Source organism: Chamaea fasciata, unplaced genomic scaffold, assembly GCF_029207755.1.
Source record: "Chamaea fasciata isolate MVZ Bird 193981 ecotype frontalis unplaced genomic scaffold, bChaFas1.0.hap1 SCAF_8, whole genome shotgun sequence".
Taxonomy (NCBI): domain Eukaryota; kingdom Metazoa; phylum Chordata; class Aves; order Passeriformes; family Sylviidae; genus Chamaea; species Chamaea fasciata.
The window spans coordinates 26,879,422-26,904,899 of NW_027094093.1; the positions used below are offsets into that span (position 1 = coordinate 26,879,422).

General features: G+C 36.3%; 1 protein-coding gene across 4 annotated transcripts in view; it reads left to right on the top strand.

Annotated features, from left to right (window-relative positions):
* Positions 1–25,478, top strand: part of PTPN4 (protein tyrosine phosphatase non-receptor type 4) — a 111,487-nt gene that overhangs the window by 35,824 nt on the left and 50,185 nt on the right. For 2 of the 4 annotated variants that reach the window (XM_066190229.1, XM_066190233.1), the window contains exons 2-11: positions 5,490–5,644; positions 12,045–12,152; positions 14,976–15,018; positions 15,115–15,193; positions 17,799–17,843; positions 18,090–18,142; positions 20,138–20,258; positions 21,332–21,419; positions 21,955–21,996; positions 22,349–22,437. In XM_066190229.1, coding sequence (XP_066046326.1) covers positions 5,490–5,644; positions 12,045–12,152; positions 14,976–15,018; positions 15,115–15,193; positions 17,799–17,843; positions 18,090–18,142; positions 20,138–20,258; positions 21,332–21,419; positions 21,955–21,996; positions 22,349–22,437 — 823 coding nt within the window. Of the gene's footprint in view, positions 1–5,489; positions 5,645–12,044; positions 12,153–14,975; positions 15,019–15,114; positions 15,194–17,798; positions 17,844–18,089; positions 18,143–18,858; positions 18,936–20,137; positions 20,259–21,331; positions 21,420–21,954; positions 21,997–22,348; positions 22,438–25,478 lie in introns of those variants that run through there. The other 2 variants (XM_066190230.1, XM_066190231.1) reach the window with 2 other exon arrangements.

The window sequence follows — 25,478 nt, forward strand, 5'->3', positions numbered from 1 at the left end:
AGCAATATGTTGTATTATTCTGTTTAAACCTTCAAATTGTCTTTGTACTTCTAAAAAGTTTTTTTTTTTGTTTTATATATATGTATTTAAGTTATCTGGATAATTTTTGTAACAATGGGGTCTGCATTTTACTTAATATATTCAAGCTGCATCATGCTATGAGGACGGGGGTCTTCTGTGAGTCTGTGACCTACTTTTCTACTTCTTGTAGGAAATTCATGTACTGTGTTGGGCCGAAACAAGCAGGTGGGCTGCAGTGCAAATCTGTGCCTTCTGGGTTGTTAAAATACGAGCTCCTAAACAAATGGAAATCTGGCAATGCGTGAGCTTCTTTAGCTGATTTAGATGAGCCACGAAAAATGAAATTTCTCATGTCCTTGCATGCACATGTGCATACAGTAATGCGTTAAGGTGCTTGTTTTTCTGTACATTACATCAAGAGTTCTCCAAAAGAAAGTTTGCATCAAGTCAGCAAATTGGCTGCACACTTGGATAAATTAAATTTCAGTTAATTACCTGCTTAACCAACTGCTTATTTATTAAGCTGCTTAAAATCAGTTAGTTTACTGTAAGCCCAAGCAAATTGTCGTTATACTGTATACATTTACATAAAAGAATAAAGGATGCTGAAAATTCACTAGTGAAGCTTCTCTATGCTCTTTAGTGCCCTAACTAAGCCAGTATTGCAGGAATGTTCTGCCCTTTGATAGGGAACACTCCCTGGAATTGCTTCACCACTTGAAACCTGAGCTCAGGCAGGTAATGTACAACTTACTCCTTCCACAGACCTGAGAGGTAAGTGGAGTTACTTTGCATGAGTTCTGTCCTTCTCCAGTTGCTGTAGCTGCATGTCCTTCAGGTTGTTAACTCACATACCTAAGTATTACATGCTTAGCTGAGGACACTGAAAAATTTTAAGCAGAAAACCTTGATTATATGTGAAGATTAAGTCCAGTTTAAATAAACCTCTTGCATATATAAAAACACTTAAGCGTTAAGTTGCCATGGCACTGCCCATGACATGGATATGCACACACAGTAGTACCTTGCTTAAGTTAACCTGCTGTTTAAGCCAGTTGTTCTCAAACTGGTTTTTTGGTTAAGTCTCAGCTTTTGTTTTTATTCCTATTTTTTGGGGGAATGCAGATTTTACTTTGGAGATTAAAGCAGTCCTCTGTTCCGTACTAACATTAGCTATAATATTTTTATTGCAGAAGTATGCAATGAGTGTAGCTGAATTTCTATCAGATTTTCTCATTTTATATATCAATATTTGTTAAGAAATCAGCTGTAATTTGTAACCTTATAAGCAATAGCTAGCTAGCTATCTCACTATTAATAAGTTTTCAAAATTACAGCAAGAATGGCAATATGTGTTTGGGAGACTATGTGTTCTTGATGCATGTATTTCTGAAAGAAAGAAGTAACAAAAATGATATGGGTACAGTTTGGGGCCAATTATATTGTACAACAAGTGTGTCGGTAAAACCAGTAATTGCAGGGTCTATCTGTGCTTAACAACTGCATCCTTTTTGTTAAGTGTACATGTGCTGATAGAGGTTTAAATATGGGTTGTGTGCACACGATTGGCCACAAACAGTTCTGTGTAATAACCCTGGCAGATCTTAGAAGGGGGAGTATTCTTGATAGTGCATATGATGAAGATGTTTTAACATCTTCTTTACATACCTCCATAGTTTCTTCGCTGACATATAGGGAAAGAGTAACTCTGAATGTGGGTTGCAGGAGACAGTCAGTCTTTTGTCACCTTTCTCTCTCTTACTTTCATGGCTGTTTTATTTCGATTTTGTAGATGCATTTCAGGATTTCAGTCATTATACTTGTAAAACTGTTTTCTATAGTTGCAAAACCCTCTTAGTTTCATGCAAGAAACTTGTCTGCTATGAGATGGTGGTTCCAACTACTGTGTATTTTATGTGGGACATGGAATATAATGTTTCATTGCATGATCTAAAAGTACAAAACAGTTTCTTAAGTCCTTGAAGAAAACATTCATGAACGACTGATGTTCAGCATGGTGGGACTGTGAGCTTCACACCAGGAAGATGCTAAACTCCAGACTGTGGAACAGCGTGAGAAGTGTGTGTGTCCTATTTGTTTGTTTCTTCCTTAGAGCGGAGAAGGCGTTGCCCTTCCAGTCTGCAAGCAACGTGAACTGTTGTTCTGGCCCAATATAGCTGCTCCTGTTTCCATAGCAAACTCATAATACAGTACCTTCTTTCTTGAATTTGATCATTTCATTTATGTACACGGAGAAAAATCCAGGCGTTGTCTGTAACTATGCAATATTTTTTGTTTGGCTGGAGCAAAGGTGATCTGTGTTACAGCAAGACCCTTGATAGATCTGCAGGTTGGGTCGGTTGAAGGGACATAGTGAATGGTTTCATGATGTTAAGGTATTTTGAGGGTCGCTAAGTGTACTAGTTTGAAATCAAACCAGTGGGAGATCGTAAGTCAGAATTATAATTTTATGGGGAAAAAAAATTAAATAAATAAATGCAGTAGTACAAGAACACTGACAAAGACAGAATACAACCTGAAACCCTATGGTGGTAGCAGTCCAAGCAGAGTGGTTCTGTTGTAGCGGTGATCCTGTAGAAATAATGGGTCTGAAGATCCAGCAGTAGCTCTTGTCCTCTGGGAGTCCAGTAGGTATGCACTGCTCTGGTGTTCAGAGTCTCAGCTTATATCCAGGCTGGAATGCTTGGTTCCTCCCTCTGGGCGGAGCATCTCACAATGGGATGGTGAATCATGTGGCAAAGATGCTGATGGGCCCATTAACAGAAGATAAACCAGAGTGGGGGAGGCAGGAAGCACTGCCTCACCTGGTTTCAACAGTTCATGAAGATGGTGATAGAATATACTTCAACCCAGGACACTAAGGGATGATTGTCTCCTTGCTCACTCTTACAGATTTATTGCTGTGTCTGAAACCTAGTTTTTCTGTCTAGTTTAAGGCAGTGATGAGGAAGGAAAAAGTATTGCTGGTCTTGTCTTGACCAGCAAATAAGACACAAATAGAGGAAAGAACAGGAGAAAAGGTGAGACTTACCTTTTCTTCTCTTAAGACATGATGATTTCTAGCTTTTAACAAGTGTTTCCCCCCCCCCTCTGCTGCAGAACTGTGTATTGTTGAGTTAGACTCTCCTAGCTCACTACCAAATGGATTTGTGAGGACTGCACTACTTATTTGAAAGCTGAACAGTCATTTGTGCACTAGTGATTGTATATGTGATGAAGATTACACTCACTCTTTCTTGGTTGTTATTTTTTCAAATCCTTGTATAATACACCTGTCAAGGGGTTGTTTCTGTGGTATGGAGAAACTGGTTTTAATCAAATTGTGTGCTTTTCTGAAACCTTCTTAGTTTCAGCTCAGCGGAAAATACCATCCTGAAATTTTGGCTGTAGTTATCAGTTGTGTAGCTGCACTGATAATGCCAACCTTTATGCCATTGTGACTACTAAGGCTTTTAGATTGTGTCTGTGTGGCAAAACACTGTGAAATGTTACATGGTTGGCTTGGATCACTGGTATGGAGGTTCAATTCCTCTTCAATGTTTAAAGGTCTTCTCCTGCTTTTTATTTTTGTTATGTGTAGAAGGTGTAGCAGAAGCAGCCTCTCCATGAGGAGTTGTCAGATGGACTTTGTTTCTAGGCTTTACTTGAGAGTTTTAATGTTTGTGACACGATTTTTCATAAATTTGTCATTAAGACAGTCATAAATTTAGCAGCTGGTGGCTTTATCTGGTTTCTGTATCGTTCTGTTTGTTGCGTTGGTTTAGCAAAACAAAAATAAACTTGCTGTAGTTCTACATGAATACAGCGTTTTAGTTCTGAAGCCTGTGACTGACTAGCCAAAATAAAAAAGCTGTCTGGTGAGGAAGCAAGTACTTGTTAATCTGAAAATGCTGGATAAGTCAAAACTGAATCATTTTGAAAGGATGGATGATCATCAGGCACATTTTTTAATGTCTCAGGTTTGTGGTCATACTTTAGGAGCTGAAGATATGATCTAGAAAAGCAAAATACCTCAGGGGTTTCAAGGGCAGTTGCTCAGGAGGTTGTCTGCTGGCAGTGGAAAGATGGTTGAACCGCAAAGTCCCAGCTTGGTTCTTGGTCTTCCACTTTCCCATGAGAGCCTATGTATCTAAGTTACCAGCTATTTAGAAGAGATTGATCTTTAATTTCTTACTCCTCCCTCTTCGTTTATGTATATTGGAGCACGGATACCTCTTATGATCCATGCAAGCTCTCTAATCACTGCTAGGATGTTTGCTGTCCTCTGCTAAATTCTCCTTTTTTTTTTTTTTTTAATCATCATATGCTTCCATCCCTCTCCTCAAATGTGAAACTAATGTGTAGATGTGTTTGAAGGCTTCATAATCTTATGCAAAATAAGGAAAATCAGTAATTTTATATTTGGTTTTGAATATACCTGTGTTCTTTTGCCACTCTTAGGGTATTTCAATTTTATGTCTCAATATATTCTGTACTTAAGTTATGAAACTCTCTGTTTGCTTACGCCCTTGTCAAAGGATGTAGAAATAGTTTGCTGAGTGTGTAATTAAGTGAATCACAGGCCCTGATCCTGTGAGGCACTTGAGAAAGTGCTGGTATCGTTGGATAGAGCTGATAGCTTCAGGTGGGCACATAAGGTGGGCTGGATTGGGGCTGGATGATAATCATCAGATCTTAGATCTGAAGAGTGAAAGTCAATTCTTGCATATTATTTATCGGCTCTCATCTTAGGGCGTAGACTTGTGGTGGTCATGGTTGCTTACTGAGAGGATGAGAATTGTGTGTGCTCCCAAACTAAGTGTGTAAATCCAATCAAATTGACATGGACAGAGGATTCAGTAGTTTGACAAACATTAAACTGTAATTAAAAAAAAAAAAAAGGAGAAATAAACAATGCTAATATTTTTGTTACCACTGTGCATTCTCATGTTTTATGATTTTACAGTGAATGCACAGGTCTTCCTGCAGAGTAATGCATCAAAATCTTCTGTGTTTGCTCTTTTTTTTCTCTATAAACCTTTTTGTGTAATCTTTTTTTGCTGTTTTGCACTGAAATTAGTTACTTAATTGCATTTAATATCAGGAAGCTGGTAGCCATGATGCCTAGCAATTACAATGCCTTTTGAATTGAAAATGTTGTGAATCTTTAAAAACAAACCGAAAACCCAATGAGAAAACAGCAAACCCACAAAACAACCTTAAAATAGGCAGGGTGTGGACAATGGGCAGAAAGTAAAGGACTGAGTATTTTGGTATAAGGTTGTGTTGTAACGTGTAAGATATTGCTTTGTTATTGGCTACTGTGAATTTAGTATTCATTTTTCTTTTGTCTGTAATGGAGTTTTTAAATAATCAACTTGCTGTGCTTTCACCTTTCTTTGAAGTGAGAAATTCTTGCATTTGCATTTTTTGGCTCTTTTTAAATTTTCTGTTTGTTTTGCCTGCAGACCCTGTGTGGACAGTAATGACCGCACGTTTCCGATTGCCTGCTGGCAGAACCTACAATGTACGAGCATCTGAGCTGGCACGAGACAGGCAGCATACAGAGGTGGTCTGCAACATTCTTCTCCTGGATAACACTGTACAAGCTTTCAGAGTTAATGTAAGTAATGGGCTTATTGCAAATCGATATCTGGCTTATTGCAGATCAATATCCCGAGCTCACTTTCCTTTGCTGCATTTGTATGGCTGGAGTTTGACTTACAAACAGGGTTAAGTAGAGAATAAAAGGGGAAGTTGTGTTCAGGCAGGCATGCTTGTGCACGTGCACAGTGTTATTTGGAACTTAGTCATTCTGGCATCCTCTGTGGTGCTAACATCTTCATTTCAAAATCCAATGTACAAAGCATAATTTATTTCTAGTAATTCTCTTCATGGATTAAAGTTGTCCAGTGGAAATGGAGGATAGTTTTGCTATTGAGTTGAATGAAGCTTTTGTTCTGCTGCATTCTGCTTTTTGTACTTTGCACACAAGTAAGGTGGAGTGGGAACTCCTCCCGTAGCTGTGTAGCTGACTGTGTTTAATCACCTGGATGGTTATACTTGGTCATAACTGCCGTCTCAGAGAATCTCCCTACTCTTTGCTTTTCTCAGATAATCTTCTTCTGTGATTTCTCTCACTTAAGCTCACCATCGTCTATTACATTAATGAGAAGACAGGAAGGAAAATGGAAAGCTGGTTGCTGAATACTGAGAACTGTTAATGGAGAAAGATCAACACCTTTAAATATGAACCTGGAATTTAAAATAGGTTATTAATTCCATTTTCTAATGAAAATGTGCACGGTTTTGTGTTTATGTTACACAAGTGCAACCCTTTTTTTCAGCTTCCTGAGGGGAAAAATAGGCAAGGCCCTCACAAGAAAATATTGAAGCATTTAAAGTCATCTCTCTGTGAGAAGAATCAGAACTCAACAGGAAAGAAGCTGTAGATTATCCTGTGGAAGTAGAACTCTGCTTTTACTTTCAAAGCTATAGAATTGATGACTTAGATGGAGAAAGGTTGAATAATGTGTTGGTGAAAGTTAACAGGTGGTGTAATAATTAAAATTTTTCAAAAGGAAATTGAACTTCAGCAAATTGAGTGCAGGAATATCAAATAAGGCTTTGGGACTTCAGATGGGAAGTGAGGGAGAAAGTGAAGTAATTGTCAAATCTATGTGGACAAATCTAATTCAGATCATTTGAAAAAGTTGTAATGCTCAGTAATTATATTGAATTCTCATATGCAGTGTTCAGCAAAGGTATTGAATGTTTCAGGGCAGATTTGTGAGAGGGATTGCTTTTTTCTGTTCTGTAATCAGTGGTTAGAGGCTGCAGCTGCTGATCAAAAGTGAAATCTGTTATCTGGCAAAAACTTGCAAGGGTCCAACTTCCAGAGGCTTAAGGTTCAGAGGCAGATCGGTGGTTATTTGTTTTAGCTCTGTCAGTCAAGACAGAAGGGTTTAGGATATTCTCTTGAGGCATTTTTGTAGTTCATTCAAAAACACTTAATTTTTCTGGACTTCTTTTGGATGATGGAGCTGAGGGACAGATTTTTAAAGACTTTAATTTATTAACATCAAGCCTCCTTTCCCTTCTAGGATAATTTTTTCTATATTTTTTCCCCTTTTCTGTTTCACTTAACTTCTCATCCTTTCTATCAGTTTCCCAGTCTATGCTGCCTGCCGAAAAGCAACATGTGCAAAATGTAGCTGGTGATAAAGCATTAGAAGTGCATAAGAAATTGTAAATACTGTCATCTTTTCTTTCAGGTGCATGAGTTTTCCATTAAAGTATCTGTCTTGCATTTTTTTCTTATGAAGAAAGTAAGAATTGGGAAAAATAAGGAGTAGTAGGCCAGTAGGTGTGGGATCTGTGTGTTCAAAAGCTGTATGTTTTTAGAGGATACTAGTGCCTCTCAAAAAAACAGCTCTAAATCCTCAAATGTCTGTTCTGTCTCTTCCACGAGAAACATATGTAATAAGTTCTTACCACCTCCCTAGTGTACTAAATATTTTAGTTGTATGGATCATGCTTTACTGCTTATACAGATCAGCCTGCAAGTTTGTCTATTAAAACTGAGTCTAGGGAATAAAAAGTTTCTTGGTGCTGAACATCTTGATCTCATGTCTTAGCCTCAATCTGTTTCTTCACAAATAGGGAGTAATAACGTATTCGTTCTTAGCAAATGTAACCTACATGCTATACAGGTTCTCAGGTTTTATAGCTTTGTTTTACTTTATTGTGGTTGACACTATACTTAGCCATAAATATTTATGGACATGTTTTCAAAATAGGAAGAACAAAGATAACATCAGATAAATTAGCACCTTTTTTTTTCTCCTGGTGATTGCTATAGGTATTCTGTATGCTAATGATTGTAAAACTTAATTATCTGGAGGATGCAGTGGTGTGTTAATAAAAATATACTCAAATGCTATTTCTTCTCCAACAGCAAAGTGCTGATCACAGACAGTGTCTCTTGATAGTTTATGTGATGTTCTAAGTTCACATTTCAACCAGCCCTTTCCATTGATCTGCAAAAAAGGCATCTTTGTGCTAAGCCTTGTCTTGCAGAGAGCGGAGCGAATCAAACCAGATAATCCCTGTGGATTGTAGCCAGAGAAAGGCTGCACTGGTTCCAGGCAGAAGAATCAGTTGGAATTAACCTGTGCATGTGTTTGAGCAGTACAGACCCTTTCTCTAAAACGCTCTGCTTACCAAATGAAGCCATCCTCCTTCAATCCTGAAAAGCAGACTTCAGTAGGATATGTAGAAGGAAGAAAAGAGGTTGATGTTAGTGACGTGATCAGGATGATTTGCATTACCGTAAAACTGTTTTTTTGAGATCAAATTACTTTGTTTTAATTACTTGTTTGAATACCTAAAATTATATATTTTCCTTGCAGACTGGCATACTTCTGTTCCCTGAAAGCCAATAGATAGATATGGGGATAACACTAAATTTGAGGAAAAACTAAGTCAAGATAGATGGGGTGAGTTGTTCTGTGAGCAAGGTTAATGGTCATGGACAAATGTTTCCATTTGGAGCCTTTACTATCCCAGAACTTAATGAATTTACACTCTAATGGAAGTGAAAATCTAAAAACCTGTAAAATAACTCAAACAAGAAAAGAACAAACCAAACAAAAAAACCCAAACCATCTCCTTGTAATTTTAGAGGTTAAAATTTTTAGTAATTTAATCTTCAGCAGTACCTAGATACTTGCCCTTTTTTCTTTAACAAAAAATAAAATAATAAAAGAATACCATCAGCTGTAGAAGGAAAGGAGACAGTTGTGCACTGTTGGGGAATGCACCTCCTGTAGCAGCTACCCAGGCACTGTGGTGAGCTGTGAAGGGAAGGGTTTCTGTGTTGTCAGTGGTGAAGGAGCAGCACAGCCTCCCACAAATGTGTGAGCAGCAGAGCTGTGACTTGCTCCAGGAAAGCCCAGAACCTGTCAGCCCCTTCCTCTGTCATCAGAAGTCCAAATTTTTTTGGGCTGACAGGGCAGCAGTGTCAGGTGGTGCTTACTGTGGGTGCAGCCAGTTCTGTTGGCAGCAGCAAAACCAGAATGTCGGTAATGCAGCCTGAGAAGAGGGTGGTAGTTGGTGAGCAGGCATCAAACCTGTGCAATTGCAGGTGTCTGCCTAAATTTTCACACATGGTGTTTGCGAATAAGTGACAATCATTTTGCAATTAAAAATGAATCTGTATATATCTAATGGTACTAGATTATAAATAGTTCATCAAATGCAGTATTTGATGAATTGATGTCTGGTGTTTATATCAAATTTGTCCTAAAAGGCCAAAATTTGTGAGACATTCTGCCTCCAGCAATAACTAGTAAGTACATGTAACCCTCTCCTTCTTCAATTTAGAGAAAAAATGGACCTTTTTATGTCTTACTCCTGCAGTTTTGTCTTAGGTAGTTCCCATTTTTCATACATGTTTTCATTATTTCTTGTTTTATGAGGAAATAATGTTTAACTTGGATCTGTAGCAACAAAGCAAGTTTCTTTTTATGCTCATCTACATGTATTGGGTTTGGTTTTTTATTTAAAAAATCAGATATTTAAACTTGCTATCATACTTTTTATACTTTTGAGCAGCTATTCAATGTTAAGGTAGTATTACAAATATTTTGGATCTTTCTCAACAAGCAGAATTGTGACCTTCACCTGCTTTGGCAAGCTGCAACATCGTTACATAAATATCAGAGATGGGTTAAGCTAAGGTCTGGTTTTGCTTGATGCTTATCTTTATTTTACACATAAAAAGTAAAACACTGTGATCCAAACAAATGCTTCATGTTGAAACCTGTCTTCTCTTATCAAATTTGCTGCTCAATTGCAGGAAAAATACCTTCCTTGCAGTCATGGAATGGTGTACTATATTTCTTAATTCCAACTTATCAGGAAATTCTAAGCTTTTTCATTAGGAAACATCTATTCAGATATTTAAGAAACAGTATACATTGGCAGGATTGGATTGGAAGAAAGCTGCAGAGATGGTATCTGCATGTTGTTAGAGGAAGTAAAATGTCAGCTGTGGTAATTGCAAGGCTAAACTTAGATTCCAGGCATCTTCCATTTTCTGGTAGTTACTGTTACAAGTTCTTAGTTTGTGTTCTTATTTAAATCTACGTGGGAAAAATGCCAAGAGGCAATTAGTGTTGCTGTGCAATTTTAAAATTAGCTTTATTTGCTGTAAAAACTGTACTGATTATTGGTTTATTTCAAAATATAACAGAAAATCCTAATTTAGTAAAAATAAAAGTGACTATATTTGGATTGTATATTAAAAAATGCCTTATGCATTTATGCTGTTGTACATTTACTGTGTTAACATGTGGTTTTTTCTTTGCTTGTTTTTAGTAATTTGTAAAGTAAATTGTTCAGTGGTGGACTTTTTAACTAGTCCTCAAACGTTTCATAAGAAATTTTCTCTATATAATTTAAAAAAAAATAAGGTCTTTTGCAGAATAAATACAGGAATTCTTAGGTCACTTCAGTTTAGCCAAATTTGAATGGCACCTGAAAGATATCCCTTATGTAATTTCAATTTAAAGATATGCGCAGAGTTATGGGTATGATTGTCCTCCTGGGACAATTATTTCAAGCATAATTTGTGGATAACTGTTCTCTCCTTTTTTATTATTATGAAATAAATTACCGTGCTTCTTGGCATTTTTAGGCTCAAAGAACTGCCTCTGACAGTTTATTCCAATTCAGTGTAATTTCATCTGAATAAAAAAGTTAGTTTTGATAGGATGCTCTTAGATGTTAGTAGATGTCTGAAGGTAGATTTGTAGATTTTTCTCTTGTATGGATATTCTTGCAACCTTATCTGATCTTTTAGTTACATACTTCCATTTTAAGAGCTGTAAAGGTAAACTGTTATGTAATCTCTGTGTGAAACAGGTCCTTTGGGAGAAGAACAGCGGGGGGGGGGGGGGGGGGGTGTTGTTTTAATACCCTAAAATATCTTACTGCCCACAGTAAACACGGCAAGATGTATCAAATCCACTGTAGCTGCAATAATACTTGGCACCTAGAAGATTATTTAGAAGCTTCTCTGCTTGGTGACAGAAAAGTAGAAAATCTGGGTGGAAAATGTATCAATCATCTCTTTCATATTTCTTCTTGTTTGACAGTTCTTGCAGAATTTTGCTTGTCTTTTGTATTTCAAGATGCTGTGACACTTCTAACTTCTTTGGGGAACTCCCTTCAGATTTCACCAAATGTATTTATTGAGTCCTGTCATAATGACACCCTCAGAGTTTCAATTACTATGTTGGCAGTATTTTCAGGTTAGGCAAAAAATTGTGAGGTACTAACAACTACAGATTCTTTTTATATCAGTTTGTGGGTAACATTTGTCCCTGTTGTAGAAATCAAGTTTGTTCACTTGACTCTGAAAAGAAGTGTTAATGTTACTCAGTCAGTTTGAATTAATTCATTTAGAGTGAAGTGCTATCTTAGAAGGTTTGTAAATAATACTTGTTGGTTAGATATTTGGCTGTTTCAGCTGTCTCTGCCATTAAACTTTGGAAACATTTTCAATATGCTGGTTCATTTAAAGTCAGGATAGATCTTCAGATAAGGAAGGATAATTTGTATAGACTTGTATATTTGAATTCAGTGACCCAAACAAGATTCTTGTTTGCATCGAGTTCTTTATTAATTCCTGAACTTTTTTTTTCCTTTTCTGTGCTCCTTTTAAATATCAAATTTGGCTAATGAAAGGCTTTCAGAAATAATCATGTAGCTAGCTGAGAAGTGAGAAGTTCTTACTGTCAGAAAATGACTGAGAAGAAAAATTATTTCCTTACATATGTTTCAAAAAGAGATGAAGCTCGTTTAAAAATAGTGCTGCTGGGATACACTTTGTGATATTTAAAATAGTGCTGCCAGGGCACATCTGAAAGGATTTATATGTGCTCTACCTGCCTGAAATCTGCGTGTCCTGTTATAGATGTTTATTGATTAAAGAAAAGGTCTGTATTTGTTCTCTGCAGAAACATGATCAGGGCCAAGTTCTGTTGGACGTAGTCTTCAAGCATCTCGATTTGACAGAGAGAGATTACTTTGGTTTACAGTTGGCTGATGAATCTACTGATAACCCTGTAAGTTAACTCTCTTTTATAGGTACAGTTCTAAAACTTATAATCATGTTCATCACTGCACTTTGTGTTGCTTAATGAGAGGTGAATAGAAACCATTGAAAATTCGTGCCATCTTCCCCAACTGTCATTTGTGAGGGTCTGTATCGTCCTGTAGTTATGATAAAATTACAGGTTAGTAGTCAATGGTTTGGAGTAAAAAAATATTGAATTCTGTGCTTATGAAATAATATCGTAACAGAATATTGCTTGTTTTATTGTATCTATTTACTAGATTGCATTATCATTGTCAAAAATAGTAGATATGTTTGAAATTTGTTTTGTGGTTGTTTTTGTCGCTAGGACTTAGAGAATAACAAGGGCGTTTTAGATTGTCATGTATGGAATTTCTGTTTCTAGCCCAGATATCTGGTGATCTTTCAGTAGCGCTTTGTACAGTCCAGTGTCTGACACAGGCAGTCACCTCATCATTTACAGTAGTTCATGGCCTTAACTGAAAGGAAATTCTACACAACTGAAACTTTGTAAATCACAAGTAGAAACCAAGAGATGCAAATGTAACATTCACTGCACTAGTTACAGTGTCCTATTGGGATCTTGATTGCCTAAAGAACACTTTTTGGATATTTTCTTTTCTAAGTATCAAATGGTCAGTACTTGTTTTAAAAAATGCGATTTCGCTAAGTATTATTTCTTAAAAGACAGTTCTTTACCTAGTTCTTACTAGATGTGCAGCACAGTGACGGGGTCAAAACTTACCTCCCAACTTCTGCATCAAAGTCAGCTACATTCACTTGTTGACAGTTCTGTTAAGACGTTGGTGGACTGCCTCTGTAGTATTCTTATTCTAAACTTTGTTTCAGGCTGAAAAAACAAAGGCAAGCAGAAGAAAAGGCTGGAATATTTTTCAGCTTTATTTAAGAAGTATTTAATTGAACACTGCTCAATATTTCACTCAACATTCAGAAATTTATCTGGCCTTCCAAAGGGTAGACTTCTAAACTCTCTTTCTTTTAGTTTATCTGTCTGGGCGCAGATGAACACTACACATCTGATTAAGGGTTAGTCTGAAATAATGACTTTATTTTTAGAATTTATTTGATACAGGCACATAATTTAAAGATTTTTTTTTCATTTCTTACCATTTTGCCTCTTCAGCACTTATCTAGCTGCCATGAAAACAATGTGTCAGAGCTAAAAAGAAATATTACCAATATTAGTCATGCAAGCTTGGAGAATTGATGGATTTGACTAATTTCAGGTTTTGATACACATTTACTTTTATACTTGGTTCATTCAGACAAGGAAACAATAATGGGTTGACAAATATTCTGGTTACTTGTGAAATAACACAGCAGAATATTGCTCAGATATAATTAATGCAGCAGCAGATAAAGATGATGAGGAAAAGGGGATTTTTCTAATTAAGTGTGAAACCTCTAGCATTGTGTTTAAACATGGATCTCATGAATTGCAGAACGCTTGTGGTTTTTTATAATACTACTATCAAAGTAAAAATCAAGTATCTTTCAGCATGTTTTTAAAGATTCTTATGTGAAGTTCATATATATCCCTGGCTAGAGTGATCTTTAACCTTTTACATTTAGTCATAAAAGTTAATTGATCCTGTATGAGGCTTTATTTTTTAGATAACCATGCTTTTGAGGCTGTGTCAAACTGTCTCTTTACTTCCTCTTGAGTTAACTACTACAAGGATACAGAATGTGGATCTAGTCATCATTATTTGTTGTTCCTCATGAACAAAATGACACAGAACTAACTTCAGATCCATAGTGTGTATCAGGTAGCTCAGGTACCTGTGTGTTTGCTTCCTCCTCCCTCACCTGAAAAAAACAGAAAGCCCTGTGATAAGTGTGAGGGAGTTGTCTGCTGGGTTAGGTGTCTGTCACTCTATAGGAAGTGTGCCCATGTAACAATTTTCTGAGGCTTGTGGACTTGCCTTGCAAGGCAGCACAAGGAATTGAACAGTGTTTATAGACTTAATAGACTTAAGAGTTACCTGGGCTATGTTGGTGTGTAGAGACTGCTGGGTTGCTGATGGGCAGTGGTTTGAACAACTTGCAGAACTTAACAGGCAGCCATACTTTTCTCTGAAATTTGCCACATAGATTTTTTATAAAGCTTTGCCTGTACACAACAGTGTTCTCCTGTAGAAACTATCAAGATTTGGCACTGTTCAGTAAAATTATTCTGTAGTGCTTAATCCAGGAGGCTGAGTGCTGAGTCTCTGGCTTCCAAGATCCAGTTGGTGATGTACCAGTGATGACACTCAGGCTGGCAGTTTGAGCCAGTGGGATCACTCCCTGGATGTGCCAGACACACAAAATCCAGAGTCAGAAGTACTGAAAGTAGTTAAACAAATTAACTTCTGACTTGGGTAAATGAGCCTGCTTACAGCTCTTCATTACCATAGGTAGCTCTTCTTAAAGAGCAGCTGAAAGTTCTTAAACACAGCATAGTTGGGTTCTGACCTCTTTCAGCTTCTGTGGCAATCATAGAAGCAACTCAAAGTAGAATTACTGCTGTAAAACAGATAACTGGACAAGATAGGCTAATCTTGGGGGAAGAAGAGCAGTAGCAGTTGTTGATGATACTGGTGATGTCTCTAGAATCAGTAGTAAGCCTGTGTATGCCAGTGAGGCATACACAGGCTTACTACTGATTCTGGACAATCACTGTTTTTTTTGTAAAAGACGAAGTAAAAAGTAGTAGAAAAACTCTGGTTTCTTGATTTATAAGGCTGTGATTTGTACTTTCTGTTTGGCTGTTTCTCTGAAGTTGGTGTTACAATTTGTCTCTTTCCAGAGGTGGTTGGATCCAAACAAACCTATCAGGAAACAATTAAAAAGTGAGTAATGTATGTATTTCGTCAATTCATCTATTGTTATTATGCTATTTTTCCAGGGTGCCCTGATTAATTAGAAATAACTTTTCTTGACCATAGGAGGATCTCCTCACAGTCTGAACTTCAGAGTTAAGTTTTTTGTAAGTGACCCAAACAAGCTCCAAGAAGAATATACAAGGTAGGTCTGGTTGCTTTGTTAATAACATACTTCTCTAGAACAGTCATTAATTTCTTTAAAGTATAACATGGAAATTTTCTTTTAACTCATTCTTGTTGAATGTACAAGCTTCTAAGTTTTTTCTAATAATTGCAGATATGAACTATGCATTGTATCAAATCAATACAACAAAAAGCTTCTTTGAATAAACTGACGAATTTATATGCGAAGTGCAGTAACTACATGGAGCAAATGCTACCAAGTAGAAACAGAAAAGGAAATTATCTCCGTACTAATAAAATGAATCTGTCAGTGGTTGTAGTTTAGTTTGAATCATGTAAGCTTATTTTGATAGCAGTGTGTTGAAATCTGTTGAAGAAAATGCTCAGTGTGAATCAAAAATCAGAGGCTTGTGAATTGCAATTAGACCCTGAAGAAATGCCTCAAATTTTCCATATTTTTAATTACTTCTGGCCCTCTACCGAAATGGCATAAATTGACAGATTGGAATTTTTGGATGTCGGCCATTCGGAAAACAGGTCAGCCCCATTCAAAAAAAATATTGAGGATAGCTTTTGAAACCGAAGTACCAAAACTGTGACAATTTGAGTCCACATTTGTTTATCATTTCCTTTGATTTGTCATATTTTAGACAAAATTTTGCACATATCTATGCAGACAGAATTCACTAAAGTGAGCCCCAAAGATCCTGGATGAGACTTTGTTTTACAGAAATATTTACTCTAGGAAAATTTGGCAATTTACTCTATCAAAATAATGAATATGTTTTTTGAATTAAAGGAAAATATGTAATATTCCTGAGGAGATGCAAAAAAGGATAAATGTTGATTGGTGTGAAGTAAATCATAAAGAAGGAGAAAACTGGACAAGTTCTATTCTCTAAATACAAAGCTATAAACACAGCTCTCTTTTAAATGAGAAATAATGTATGGTTTCTGTATCTAGGTCAGCTCTGCCTTTTTTGCTAACAGGCTTAATTGCCCCTGATAAAACACATTTGTATTTGGAATTATTATAAAGAGAGCGATATTATCCATGGGCTTTTTTGGAGTGAAGTTAGGATACCATATCACAAATGCAACTCCTTTCACGTAATCAGTGTTCCCACCTCAAAAAAGGGAAAGAAAAGAAAGTACAAACTTCTGACAATTCCAGTTGAAGCTGAGACTGTTCCAAAATGCTCAGTTTTTGCAAATTCTGTGAGAACAGAGGAATGGCTTGACACGTGAAGCAGTATGAAGAGATGTCAGGGAAAGGTTCAGTGCGAGCTCGTATGCTCTTAGACCTCTGTGCTTTCATGGGAGCAAGGCAGGTTTGAATGCCCCAGGTCAGGAGAGGTCAGCAGGAGCTCAGTGTGTGCCGGAGAGCTTCGCTTCAGGAACTTGTCTGGGGAGGGAATGAAGCTTCATTAGTGCTCCTCATGGCAGGAAGAATTGCTTATTAACGTTGACTCCACTAGCAGTAATTCTGTCCTGCCCTTTTCTAGCTATAGCTCTATAAGCAAGATGAAAACATGGTAATGCAGTGCTGCCTTTGTTGTTTTGGTGGAGTCTGTTGTCCAGGCTTTTGGAGATCTGCTTTGCTAAAGCTTCTATTGATTTCCCATTTTGCTCAATAGTATGTGAGGCTTCAGTGTTCAGACTGGGCTGGTTGGTTAACAAGCCATTAACCTCACTGTTCACTGAAAACAGTGGGCAGAAGATGAACTCTGCTTGGTGTCCCTTAATCAAGATGTCCTTTAAGTGCCGTGAAATATTTCTAATAAAGCTTTATACCAAAAAAGGCAGATAAAACCTCTGAGTGAAATACGAAGGAACTAAATTGAATGAACAAAAGATTAAATCTGAGACGTTAACAAAATATTTGGGTTTTGTTGGAGAAACAAAGGAAGTAATTTAGAGGGAAATTTGTTTGTAGTTTTCAGCTTGTTGGCGTTTTTAAGTCATGGTGTTTCTGCTGCCCCTGTTTGGTGGGAAATCATTTTTGTTTTAAAAATGTTTGGCCATTCATTTCATTATATCCATCTCCTTCCTGACTTGAAAGAGTGGGCATCAGAAAACTAGATGAATTTCTAAAACAAACTTTTTTCACATCATAATTCAAAGAAAACTTTAGAAGCTCAAGTGAAGTTAATTGAGAGGTGTTTGACATAACAGAGTCCACAACTTTTCTAATAACAATGTAATTCCAAAATACTTAGAATAATTAAAATATTAATTTATTTGATACAGCAGTATCAAATACTCAGAATAAATTAGTTCTGTCTACCTGGAGTACAAATCATTCTGATGAGGGTACCTCCATACACAGATGCAAACTTCAACTTGTGGTTGCTGTCTAAAACAGGAAGAAAGTGAAATTTGTAGCCTTTTAGTGATATATAATGTATAACTTCATAGCCTGTAAGTCATTTAATTTGAAAGTTGTATTATTATTTTACTAAGCAGAGTTTCATTTCTTTTCTGTTAAAGATTAGGAAATAGCATGCAAAATGTCAAGTGTTAGTTTTACACTAACTGAAAGCAAATTACATTAAACTGATGAAAAAATATTTAATAATTTTATTTTTAATTATAGTGTTTTTTTGTTTGCTTTTCTAAATAAGGTACCAGTACTTTTTGCAAATTAAGCAGGACATTCTTACTGGAAGGTAAGACATTTTTCTTGTGTTAAACATTAAATGCAAATTGGGTCAATAAAAAGTTAATAATGAGAGATTTTGTCTGCAAAAATAAAAACATACTAAGAATAAATCACTGTGTATGCAAGTGGAAGTGTTTATAATAACTACCTGTCAAATTTGTCCATAGACTATAAAAGACTAGGGTTTTCAAAACAGCTAAATGTCATATGAAATATGTAATTTTATTTATTTATCATTTTAAAAACAAAACAGATTGCCCTGTCCTTATAATACTGCTGCTCTTCTGGCTTCCTATGCTGTTCAATGTGAGTATAATTAGTTTTCATGTACTTCTTAGTCCTGAAATATATAAAAAGTCTTATTGATTAGTTTCTAAAGAATGTACATTGTATAGCATTATATTGTGGTGTTTGCGGGCATGGTGCTAATTTTCTCGTGATTAGGGAAATTGATTGGTTGCCCTCCCCCAGAACATTTTGCTGAATTGGATATGGAAAAAATACTTTAAAACCATGCTGTTAGAAAACCCAAAATCAATACTCTTTTATTCTTCTGAGGCATGCAGTTGTGGCTTTTGCCTTGAAAGTGATACCAAAAAGTATTTTCTTAAGACACTAAAACATTTATAACATATTATACAGTGAACCTCCAAATAGGTGTGGAAAAGGGAGTTCTGGTCCTATCTGACCAAAAACTTCAATACCTGTCTTGGCAATTTTAAGCCATCCAGAAACTGAGATTTAGTTTTCTTCCTCACTCAGTTTTGCTTCGTAAGCCTAAATTAAGCAATTCTGATATATTCATTCACATTCACGTGTTTTTCTACTGTTAAAGATACTTACATCTGCATTAGTACTTTGTATGCTTTGTACATATCAGAGAAATAGTGTCCATGTTGATATTTTCATAAAAAGTATATAGTAATGTTAGTGTCATGCTTTATGATGGTTTTGCTCAGTGGTCACCTTTTTCTAGGTCAATCAATAGAACAGTTTCTCTTAAACAAAACTCCCACACTTCAGCTGCCTAAAAAATGTACTGCAAATGCTGTCGTGCCATAGGGATTTATCTTAGAAGAGATGAAGTATTTGGTAACAGGTACTATGAGAACTTGATAACATTTTTCGGTACTAATAATGCAATATGGGGTTTTTTTTAAATATTGTAGAAGTTGTGGGTATGCACAGTGCATTGTATTTACATTTATCCCTGAGATCCTGCTGCCATGAAGTTCTTCAGTGTGCGGAGCTCTATCTAATGATTCCTGTACCTACCTAATAATAAAATTCCTGGATTCTTTATGAATACATGTAAATAGCAGATCTCAGTTCTGTACTCTTGGATTTCAGCAAGGAATGCATTTTGTTATAAAACCGGGTTCAATTTTCTAGTTTTTGAATTATTTAAAGTAGGATTTGTTTGTGGTGATGCAAGTGACCTAGAGTTCTTTCCTACCTTCTCTTCCTTTCCTCATCCTCCTGCTCCATAAGTGCCTTCATCTGCCTTGTCAGTGCCACTAGGCCTGTCCAGGACCCCATATCACAATATATTACTGTTATCTATCCACTTTTCATTTTATGTTTCCTAGCTATCACTGTAGATCTGTTACATGGATTGCAGATATTTAAAGCTGCTTTTTTTTTAATGTAGTTAGAAAGTCTCAAAGAATTTTAGCAAATGCTGTTTATATGTTGTTTTCTGACAAATGTGATTGTAATCTTTAGGAAAGTGTTACAAATTATGTAAACGCACTTTTGAGTAGTTTCAAGCAGAGTAGTTTCAATGTAGGTGTATGTATGTGTACTTTTTTCCATACATACAGTTGAACGTGCAAAAAATATTTTTCTAATGCTTCTGAATGTATCTTGGTGCAGAATGAGTGGCTGCATTTTGCAGATCTTCATGACAAAATAGCAGTTGTAGTGTTAAAAAAATAAAATTGTGTAATCACATGAAAACAAATAAAGGTAAAATAGTAAGAGAAAAATTGAATACTATCTGATATATATCCTACTTAGTGCTAGCTGTAATGACAGCATTTATGGATTAATTTGTCTGTTAAAAATTAAACACTTTACAAACTTCCTTCATAATCAAAGCTGTCGCTAAATAATCTCCATGATATTCGCTGAGAATGTGACTGTTTATTCAAAAGGGAAAACGGGAGTTGAAATGTCTTCTCTGTTTTTCTTTCCTGTGCATCATAAATTATGTGGGAGAAGACTCGTGTGAATTTGGGGGCATTGCACAGTGCCAAGCACATCAGTGATAAACAATAACCTCTCTTTTTAATATTTTAGCCGAGCTGGGAGACTACAACCATTCAGAAAACTTGCCAGGCTACCTCTCAGAATATTCTTTCATCCCTAGCCAGCCTCAAGACTTTGAAAAAGAAATAGCAAAATTACATCAGCAGCACATGTAAGGATTTACATCAGAAGATACTGACTTTGTCAAATCCTGACTGCTGATGCTATGCTATTATATAAAACAAAATAGTATTTTTTCTTAAAGGTTTTGGGGTGGGGCGGGGTGTTGGGTTTCTTGGTTGGTTGGTTTTGGTTGTTCTTTTAAGATAATGTGATTTCTTTTTTTTGTAGATTAAATACCTGTATAATACATACCATTGATGGTCTGTAAGAATATCTATATCTAAATTAGTGAAATAATGAACGTGTTATGTTAAAGGTATTCTGAAAACAGTATTTGTGTATTAGGTAGGATATTAACTTAGCCGGATGTATTTTCTTCAAGTTTTTTTTTTCAGTTGTTGGGCATGTTCTGAGCATAAGGGCTTTGTTTTCATGATGTTCTCACCAGTAAAAGAGTTACTTTAGAAGTAACAAAGTCCTTTTCTTTAATATTTGCTCTTTTCTCTGTGTGAATCTGTGACCTTTCAGAAAGAGGAAAAGGCAATGAAGCAATGGAAAATATATTTTTTTCAGTGTGTAACATTGTAGTACTTTCCAGTGATGATTCCTTCCTATTTTAGAATTTAAGTGCCTTTTGTCAGTTAAATTTAACAAAATGTAAGCAGCATGTATAAAACAGTTGCTTGATTGGGTCATGTTGTTTGCTTTCGAAACTGCAGAATGTTAAGTTAAATTTCAGATAAAGGCTTAGAAAATTCTCTTAGCTGGTGTAAAGACATTTGAGTGAGTTGATGGTAATTTAAGTTTAAATTACCAATGCCAAATACAGGATTGTAAAACTAAGTTCCAGATTCTAGGGCTCCACAAACATTTAAATGATAAAGTGCATTAAAATAAAATGTGTTGTGGGCTCTTGTCAAGACTTCTGTTCTTTTGAAAACATAAGTTCTTTTCTGTTAAAATTTTTGGGATACAGTCTGTTTATCATGAGAAAGGAAATTCAAATTTCAGGGTGGGGATAAAAGTAGTAAAATGAATGCAGATTTTCTGTCTGCACTCACCTGGGGAGCCTGATGTGGGATGTCATGTTAGAGCATTTCTGATTTAGCTGCTTTCTTTCAGAGGGTTGTCTCCTGCAGAAGCAGAGTTCAATTATCTCAATACAGCGCGTACCTTAGAACTTTATGGAGTTGAATTGCACTATGCAAGGGTAAGTTTGGGTGAACTAGTGTTAAAATGTAAAAATATATTCCTCTGAGATTTATGGAAAAATACAGTTTTCTTTTTAATGAGCCTTCCTGACTTTTGCTTGCAAGAGAAAAGAAAAGAAAAGAAAAAAATATTAACTTATTAGGTGCCTAAGTGGGATTTATTGATTGAATATCCACTGTTTCACTCTAGTGAGGATATTGCTTAAATTTGTGCTTAGTTATCAGTGTGTTCATCAGGTTGAGCTATGTTGCCTTGAATGCCCGTTCAGTTGGCTACTGGTAAATAAGAAAAATGTGCTTTTTAAGTGTGCATTTGATATTTAAGGATCTATCAGCTTTGAAAATATTTAATTTGGTTCCAACTAGAAAGTTGGAATAGAGTAGAATTTGAAATGGACCCCACCTTAACTGCTGACTGCATCTACTGCTGTTGCACACATATTGATAGTTCTGTAGCAGGTACTTGATTAGAGTGCAAAGATATTTCAAGAAGAATGTGCTATTTAAATATGCTTACAATATTGTTTGTTTTAGAATCTCTCCCCTCTGTGTTCTGAGATTGCAATTTCCTTTCAGGTAGGAATTGAAGTTGCTGGTTGCTTTTAGTGTAGCAAATGCCAAGCCTGTCTGTTAGTGCTGCAGTTCGTAATAAACCGGAATGCTCTCATATTTATTTCTTCAAAGTTGGTGAAAGACAGAAGATCTAACTTGAGAAATTAAAATTTTGTGGTAGCTTACAAGGAACTCAGAGCAAACATTCGGGTTTGTCCTAAATAGGAGGGAATAATTTAATTTTTTATTTGTCTTATTAAAACGCATTTCCTTCCACATTAATTTGTGTATTTAGGGAGAGATGAGAATAAGTATATATGAAGTTTCAAGAGATATTTTTACTGTTCTTGAAGTGTTTTTCTCTTTTCTTTTAAAGGATCAGAGTAACAATGAAATAATGATTGGAGTGATGTCAGGTGGAATACTAATTTTTAAGAACAGAGTACGAATAAACACCTTTCAGTGGTAAGGACAGCTGTTTGATGTTTTTATTTGCTATTTCAAAATATTTTTACCACCCTTAAAAAGACTAACTTAAGTTGTATCGTATCATGTTGAAATTATTTATCTTATGTGCTATGGGGAATTCTGTGGTGGGGTTTTGTCCTGGTCTGCATGCTGTTAAACAGCTTTGAAACTCTAATGAAACTGTAGTGAATTTCAATACTGTTTTTCTTCAGGAGATTGTAAGCATACTTGACATTTAATTCACTATATAGCCAGGGTCAGTGTGATGGTCTAGCTTACAGTCTTTAAAGAGACAGTTGAATGGGAAAATAGTAACCTGGAGATTGACTGCTCTTACCTGTTTTGTGACCTATAAATTAATTGTTTGAAATTTAATGTAGTTATGGTACTTGTGAATAACTGAGGGGGATCGTTCAGGATGTTGTCATCTCTTCATCTGTAAATAATAATCTTCATGGTATGATCAAAAAAGTGACTTCTGTAATGCATTTTATAGAGTGCTCTATAACCTCTGTGGTGCTCTATAGAAGTTATGTCACCTTTCTGGAAATGCCTTTTGTAGTTCCACAGAAGGAACCTTCCCTTGGTTTCCTTTGCCAGTTTGGAATCCACTTTGACAGCCTTATTACTTGTGTCACTGAGTTGCTATAGCTGCATTCTGAGTGGGTGAAGTCAGTGATATAAGATTATCATAACAGACAGTAGTTCACCAGCACAAAAGCTTCTTCTAGAGAAATTATCAGAACTGTTCGTTTGTTACTGATTTTGCATTTTTGTTTGCTGCTGATGTGTGCTTGATCTTTTCTGCAACCCAGTGAATTTCTGAGATATTCTGGTTTTCTGTGCTAAGCTTAATCTCAAGGTTCATTGTAGGATGTTACATATTTTGTGGTTTACCAAGCTGAGAAACAGTGTCATTGGTCAAATTTTAGTCGATTTTTATAGAGAAAGAAAAAAACAAAGCTATATCAAAGTGTTATCTGCAGCCGGTACAACTGAACATGGTGATTATTTTACCTGTATTCATTTGAAGAAAAGTAAGTCTGACACAATTACAAAGCATGTAAATTTCCAGTCTTCAAGGTTATTGGGTAAATTAAAACCGGATCTTGCAATGATAAACCTGAAACTACTGTACCAGTCAGTCAGACCTGCCCTTATAATAGTGACACATTCCAGGAAAGGTATCCTTCATGTGGTGAGAGTTTTGAGATGTTGGAGCCATTTCTGGGCTAAGTCTGCTTTATAAATGGAATGCTGTAATAAGCAGGATGTTTTATTTCAGTCTGATCTTACTGCTTTTATTTTTGGGAAAACAGCAATAGTAGAAATAGGTTCTATAAAGCACACTAGTAAATTACTGAGTACGTACAATCTAAGTCATAATTAAGCTACACGTTCCTAATGGAAGCTGGAGGTTTCTGTGAGTTCTGCTTCATATTGTTTGCATGCCAGGGATGCTGATCTAAATTCTTAGTGTGTTTTTTTTGTGTGTGTGTGTAATTACCTAAACAGTTCTTCTTTGTATTCAACCATATCAGCTGACACCAGGGATATTAATTTCTTGCTGTGAAGACTATAGTTACCAACATAATTGGTCTTAAAAAAAAACCAAAAACAAAAAAACCCACCCTTCCCCATTTCACTCTAAAGCTTTCTTTTGCTATGAGAAATAATCTGAAATGCAGTTTCCACAATATAGCTCGATAATAGACTTATTACCCTTTCTTCCTATCCATAATCATGCTGCTGCTCTTGTTCCACTAGTACTGATACTTCTTTTTGCTTCCACTTATTCTTGCTCCTATGTAACTGTAGCTGTGTAATGTCTTCTCAGTGCTTTATGGGTTTAGTAGATATTTGGATACCTGCTTTTCAGTACTCATGAGTTTTGAGACAAGTGAGAGGACAGAAATGCATGTATGTGGGAGGAAATAAAGATTTAACTGTATTGCTTAGAGAAGAATCAAGTAAAATGTCTTTGCCCTCTCACTCTTAATTTGATCTAATGTCTGAATTGCTCATTATGAACCTTTTGATCATGGGGAGATATGAAACAGGAGAAAGACATGTGAGGAACAGGGGAAAACAAAGGACACTGCCTTTTATCCCATGTGTTCTAACTTGATCTTCCTGTATTGTATATAATCTTCCTTTCCCTAGACTTTCCTACCAGGCATAGAGACCTGGGAATCCAAGGAAATTGAAGACTAAAGGAGAAGATCATGGAGTACATCAGCCTTTCCTTTGTTACTAGACCACCTGTTCAGCAGTTGGAAACTTTCTGTAGCCTGTTGTTTGTGGTTGATGTATCTCTAGGAAGCTTTGTTGACTTTTGCATCCAGTGCCAGTTGCAACTGCAGCTGTGCTGTGGATTTCCTAGTTTATCCCTCAATGATTAGGTGGTACTGTGTTCCTCCTTGGTCATCTGATCCTGTTTACATATCAGGTACACTTGCTTCTGTGTTTGAGCCCAGTGAGCAGTTCTGAGTGCATTTTAGCTGGCCTCTTCTTCATGCTTGCATGTTTTCCAGCACATCAGGATTGTTCTGGATTGAGAAGGTTGACCTTTAAGACTCACTACCTGTCCTCTGTTCCTGTGACCCAAAGGCAGCTACTGTAGGATTTTGCCCACCAGAACTCTGAACAAGCTGGAGTTCCCTCTACTGAGCCCATCGTCTAGTCTGCTGCATGCCTCCACTTCCTTTAAGATCTTTAGCTTTGCCATCTCACAGCTGCTGGAGCTGAGTTTGTTTTTGGCTTCTAAATCAGGACAATCCTTTCTTGGGAGTTGGGCTACCAGGAGCATCTTCCCTGGGTGACTGGTCCAGAACCTGTGTCAAAGAGGTCTTGCTGCAGAAATTTGCTGGATTACTCATTGCCTTATCACCCTCCCAAGGGTCAGAGTGGCAAAGCCCTGGTGAGAACCAGGGCTTGGTATCATGAGACTCCTTCCACGTCTTTGAGTACAATCTGCATTCTAGACTAGGATTTCAAATATCTCTTCATTTAAAAATATATATTTTATTATTTAGGAT